This window comes from Pelmatolapia mariae, linkage group LG12 (genome assembly GCF_036321145.2).
Source record: "Pelmatolapia mariae isolate MD_Pm_ZW linkage group LG12, Pm_UMD_F_2, whole genome shotgun sequence".
NCBI lineage: Eukaryota > Metazoa > Chordata > Actinopteri > Cichliformes > Cichlidae > Pelmatolapia > Pelmatolapia mariae.
The window spans coordinates 37,281,113-37,286,821 of record NC_086237.1 but is presented as its reverse complement, the minus strand read 5'-3'; the positions used below and the strand labels follow the sequence as shown (position 1 = coordinate 37,286,821).

The 5,709-nt window shown below is 41.4% G+C and overlaps 1 protein-coding gene across 2 annotated transcripts; it reads left to right on the top strand.

Moving 5' to 3' along the window:
• Positions 1-953: 953 nt before the first annotated feature.
• rnf214 (ring finger protein 214) lies at positions 954-4,797 on the top strand. 2 transcript variants are annotated; one of them, XM_063489733.1, is made up of 7 exons: positions 986-1,047; positions 1,136-1,275; positions 1,756-1,985; positions 2,087-2,220; positions 2,699-2,927; positions 3,033-3,242; positions 3,597-4,797. In XM_063489733.1, the coding sequence occupies exons 2-7, from the start codon at positions 1,146-1,148 to the stop codon at positions 4,401-4,403; spliced, it is 1,740 nt and encodes a 579-aa protein (XP_063345803.1). In that variant the 5' UTR covers positions 986-1,047; positions 1,136-1,145; the 3' UTR covers positions 4,404-4,797. The 2 variants fall into 2 exon arrangements, with proteins under 2 accessions (XP_063345802.1, XP_063345803.1); XM_063489732.1 differs by having other exon boundaries at positions 954-1,275.
• The last annotated feature ends 912 nt before the right edge of the window (positions 4,798-5,709 follow it).

Here is a 5,709-nt window from a genome sequence, read left to right as displayed (position 1 = left end):
AGTCAGGAGGTTTTCCCAGTTCGTCATGTGACCAATAAAAGGAATCCCTATGGGAGCCAGAGTGGCGCGGAAAGAGAAGAGGACTCACTCCGCCACGAGTTCGTGGAACCTCTCTGCGAAAATACGAAACATAAATTGAAAGAAAAATACCTTTTCTTTGAAGTTTATTTTTATCATTATTTAATTTAACAGAGTATTGTAAATAATGTATTGAAAATTATAATAAGTAGAAAAAGTAAATATTTAAAATGGACGGATTTTAGTTCATTTAAAGAAGAAAGAAAAACCGAATTAAACTGAAATATATAAGCTAACAGTAGAAAACTACAGATGTGATTTAGTAATTTATGGTATTTTTTTTTTTATTTTTTTCTTTAAAGATCATTTAGAAAAATGCAATAAAAAACATGAACAGCTTTTATAAATGATTTTATATAAAAATAATCATGCACTATTATAACCATTGTATGTGCGCAGAGGTTTGGCGCTTGCTAAGTACTGCTAAATATATGAAAATGAAAATTTAAGAGTGTACAGATAAATACTTAATTACATCAACTAGTCAGGGGAAAAATAAAGAAATAATTTGCGACTTTATTCTTTAAAAATACATCCAAATTGAGCATCTAGTGATTTATTCCTTTTTTAAAAGTATTTTTGTTACTTAAACAATATTATATTTTCTTATATTTTAAAAATAACAATGTAGCAAATAACAGTTCTAATTATTATGAATTTATTCCTTACAAAGTCACCAGCTTTTACATTTCAATTCTGCCACTCCTGTCGCATCTATGTAGTTGTAGTTTTATATCTATATGTCCCTGTGCAAATAAATAAATAGATAAATAAATATTTCTACCTAATTATCTACCTACATAGAAGATCTTTGTTTTGGAGCCCCTGGACAGATGAAGCGTTTCAGCCGGATTACATTTAGGGGTGCACACATTCGTAGCTGGCGGCAGGTGTAAACAGGATCCTAACGGCAGCTGATATCGCTGAAGTTTTATTTTAAAGAGCCTTTTTGGAGCTCACTACGTTGTTGTAAGTTCGCTCGGTGTTTACAGAACACGTAACGTTTGTGTCAAGTTAGAAAAGCGAATCCAAAAGACTTTAAGTTTCGTTTTTGTAGTTCTTTTAGCATGGATGCTAGCGCGGAAACGGCTATTGAGGGTTCAGACGATAAAGCGGAAGACCATCATGTAATACAGGATGGAGACCCGGACTTGGACCTGGACCTTGAACTGGATTTCGCCAAAATGGGAGTGACAGGTAAAGCGCCGGAATTTTACAATGACAGCTGAACAGTGAAGAATACCCGGTGGAGCTTAACAACATCTGGTGTCGTGTTTTCTAGATGAAAGGGGAATTTGAGAAGTCTGCACATAGTGGTCTTTGATAGACTCAAATAATGTGGTCCAGATAAGAGGAAATGCAGTGAACTCGCCGTTAAAGAGTTTTTGTAGCTAGAAATGGTTATTTATGAATGTGAAATTGAGTTTGAAGCTCTATAAAGCTGTAAATTCACTGTGTTTTTACTTGTAGACAAAACATTTTATTAAATAGAAACTGTATTTCACAGGCTGTTTAGTTGCTGTACCAGGTTTGTTAAGTGTGGTGTGGCAGTTTGGCAATTTACAAAAATGCAATAGATTTTAGAAACCATAAACTACTTTTTAAACTCCTTAAAGTCTCACTGTTACCATAACTACTTCTGTACCTAATAAGTTGTTTCCTTGTTGTCTTTTGTAGATCTGAAACACAGGGCCCAGGCTGTGCAGACAGACAGCATGACAGCAGAGTCCAGTGTCAGCACAGAGCCCGACTGGGAGAGTCACGTGGAGGCCGTGTTTCAGTACAGCTCCACCCTGATGGAGCAGTACGACAAACTATTGAAAAAACAGGATCAAGAAGAGGTGGAACATGAGAAGTACAAACAACAGCTGCAGAAAAGAAAGGAGGAGGCCACTCGGCAACACCAGGTGAGACACCACACACACACACAGCTATGCAATGCATGCATGTGTTTATGGTTCTGAATCTTTTGTGGGATTGACCACTGTGTGTGTGTGTGTGTGTTCAGGGTCTACTGGACAAACTGGAGTCTCTGCGAGTGAAACTGCAGCTGAACAACTCCAAGGCCACCAGGAAGAACTTCTTAGCCAAGAAAGCAGAGATGACCACTGAGAAAAACAGAGCAGAGGAGGAGAAGAACAGGCAAGACTTAAACCATATTCCCACCATATTCCCAACAAAACAAACTCTGTTCACTTTGTATCGCTGCATTGTGATCATAGACTGTACATTAACGATGCCTGTAGTTAAGATGATGTTAGACCTGAACACCTAAGTTTGCCTCGAGAACAAGGTAACATACAAGCTTAAAATTGATACCATAGGTGCATCTATTTAAAATGTTGGACCAGTTGGAGTGACCTCGACCTCAAGGTTGAGAGGGCAACATATGATTACAGTGATATATCTGTGATATGGCAATATGGGTAGGCTGAAATGAGGTTCTAAAATCGCTGTTAAAGTCACACTTTTATAAAACATAAGATAATGCCTTAATTCTTTTTGACAGAAAATTAAAGAAACTACAATATATTTAAATTTTAAAAAGAGGAATTTGTTACAAAATAATTTTCTGCTTGCTAACTCTGCTCTTCTCTGTTCATCTTCCTCTGGCAATCAGGCTGGCCAAAGAGCTGGAGGAGGGTGAAAAAAAGATGACAGCGCTTACAGAAGAGCAAAGTGAGGAACAACGGAGGTGGCAGGAGGAGCTGGAGGAGCTGAGGCAGGAGATGGAGCGAGTGAGGAAGGAAGCACAGGAAGCTCAGCTTCAGGCCTTGCAGGACGAGATCGCAGCTGTGGAGAAGCAGAGAGACGTAGCCATGGCTCGCATTGAGGCCTGGCTGAAAGAGGTTTAGACCCCAGAATGTTTCTGAAGTTCTAGATAAACAAATCATAATCTGTCAGGCACCTTATTTATATAAGTAATGATAATCATGAGACTGATTATGTCCTAGGTGGGGCAATACCTGAACGCACTCAGGGTGGAGTTTCCACAGCAGTATTCTCATGAGAGACAGAAGTGGGAGAAGAAAGAAGTGTTGGTCAGGAGGAACCAGGCTGAGCTCCAAAGTCGCTTCCAGGAGGTTCTGCAGCAGCTTCACCAGGGGCGAGAGTTAGAGTCCCTCCCTAGGATCAATGTGCCTTCTTTACCGCAGGTTCCCATGGTGAGAGACTCAAGCGAATTCAATGAAATAAATATACTACTAAATGTACCACATTGTATCAACTTGAGGCTTTAATTTCCCTCTTTATTTACTTTACATTGTATTAGTTCCCATATTTGTTCACCTTTTTAAATCTTTATTTCTGTTTCGTCATGATAGAAAGGGTTTAGAGACTTATTTTCACCTTGTGTTTTCATGTCCATCCCACTCTCCCATCTATGTTATCAGATTTCTCTATTTCTATTTCTCTATCTCTATTCCTTTGTGAAAGATACTGATAAATACTACATATGCTCCTCCATAGACGACTGCTTGTCATCAGCTCTGTTAGTAATTACGCGTTTTCTCGACCAGGCTGAGCTGCGATTCGATCAGGTGATGCAGTCACTGGTTCAGCCACACATCATGGCCCCGCCTCTTTCAAACCCAGCTCATCGACCCCTCCAACAGCAGAGGCACCCACAGTATTACCAACAGCAGCAGCAGCACCATCACCCTCACCCGCACCATCCCCAGTACCGTGCCCCTTACCACCACCACCCACCCCAGCAATACTTCCAACCCTCCCCATCATTGCAGGACCAGCCTCCCCCTCAGCTTCTGCCTCACATCAGAGGCCCAGTGAGGGTGACTCCCCCTCCTAGTCTGTCCCCCTCTCCCCCCTTTCAGGCCACCCACCCTGTAGCTCCTTCCCCACCACCCCACGCTGTAGCTACTACTGCAGCTTCCTCTGCACCGGCAGGCAAACTGGACAAAGTCCTGGAGAAGCTCGGTGCGAGGTTCCCACAATGCAACAGGGCTCAGCTGACGTCTCTGCTCCAGCAGGTGAAAAGCTCTCGTGGTACCTTGGCCGGCATGTCCATGGAGGAAGTCATCGAGCAGGTTGGCTTCAGGCTGGCCCAAAACGAGAGGTCAGCCCTGGGGCCCATTAGCCGGCCCACTCCCCCAGGCCCCATCCAGAGGCCAACGAATCCCATTCAGAGAGCAGCACCAAGTGGACACGCTGCCGGGCCCCGTAAACTCTGCCTGATGTGCCAGAACCATGTGGACCCAGAAAGCCGCCACCCACTGAGCTGCTCTCACACCATCCACAAAGACTGTATCCAGGTGTGGCTGCAGTCCAGCAAGAATAACTCCTGCCCCTTCTGTCCAGCAAAGTGACAGAGATGACAGTCAGCTGTGACTCTCATCAGCGTCGTTCCAAATATTAGTTATATGTTATTATAGTGTTATGATATATTCAGTGTTTAATTAGTCGTCTGGATTTTTTGAACTGTCTGTTCACAGCAAACTGAAATGTCAAGGTACTTTTAGAGCATGTGTTAGCTACATGCTAAACATTGCTGAGTAATCTGTAGTGTTTTGAATGCTAATACACTGGATTTAACTGGGTGAATTTTTAAATACTGAAGTTTGGGTTACAGAAACGAGTTTGACTACAAAGCCTTAAAAATCAAGTTAGTCTTCTCAATGTCTGTAATGTTATTCTGCCACAGGATGAAAAATACAAATGCCTACAACTCCGAATCACACTGATCTGTAGGTCTTAATAAAAAAAAAGGAAGGAAGAAGTAATTTGAGATCTTTTTGCTTTTCATCACACCATCATCAACATTGGGTCAGCACAAGGTTAATGTAACAAAAATCTCTGTGGATTGGGCAGCTGTCAATAATTTGCCCCACTTATAATTTTAGAATATTTTAACTCCGTTACTTTTTTTGAAGAAGTAACTATAACTAATTACTTTTTCAAAGTAACTTGTCCAACACTGATCACAAACATAAATAAACAAACAGTAATAAATTAAGAAATTATTATTATCACTAGTATCACTATTTTAAATGGTCTCTTTGTGGGTCTGCAGTTCATAGTCATAACTCCAGAGGCTCCTATTAAAGATGGTCTGTATCAGTTTAAAGCTACTTTTATCTCCTCTGCAGGCTGGTTTTAGTGTGTGCGTGCGTTTCATTTCGGTGTTATAGATCGCGCGAGTGTCTCCACGGTACAGAGGTATTAGTGATGGTCTGCTGTGTCTCCAGTGAATCATGTGACAACTCTAATTTTGGTGTGATTTACAGACCGCTGGACAAACAAGCATCATTACCGCAGCCTGTAAACTCGGACCCGACCGACTGCTCCCAAACTTTGGTCTGGGGACTTTTGAGGGTCCTTAAGAGGCTCCCGGAGGACCCCTCAGCAAAATGAGAGAGTTTTATTTGACTATTATTTCATTACGGAGGAGATAACGGAATGAGTGAGAATGAGCGATCAGAGGTTTGGGTCTGAGTACGTGACAGACTGAATCCTCTCGGATTGAAGTTTTTACAGTGTGAGAGTCCACACTGTGATCCACGGCGAGTATTTAAAGGAAAACTGAGCCATAAAACACACTACTAAAATCCAGCTGCTGGAGGTTTTTTTTATTGGATCCATTTTACAAAAAAAATCATTTATATCAAGTCAAGC

Bases quoted from the DNA above. Each gene is read 5' to 3' on its own strand.
- rnf214 (XM_063489732.1), top strand. From the start codon at position 1,146: ATGGATGCTAGCGCGGAAACGGCTATTGAGGGTTCAGACGATAAAGCG. The intron at 1,276-1,755 runs GTAAAGCGCCGG...TGTCTTTTGTAG, and splicing joins CGCCAAAATGGGAGTGACAG to ATCTGAAACACAGGGCCCAG. The intron at 2,221-2,698 runs GCAAGACTTAAA...TCTGGCAATCAG, and splicing joins GCAGAGGAGGAGAAGAACAG to GCTGGCCAAAGAGCTGGAGG.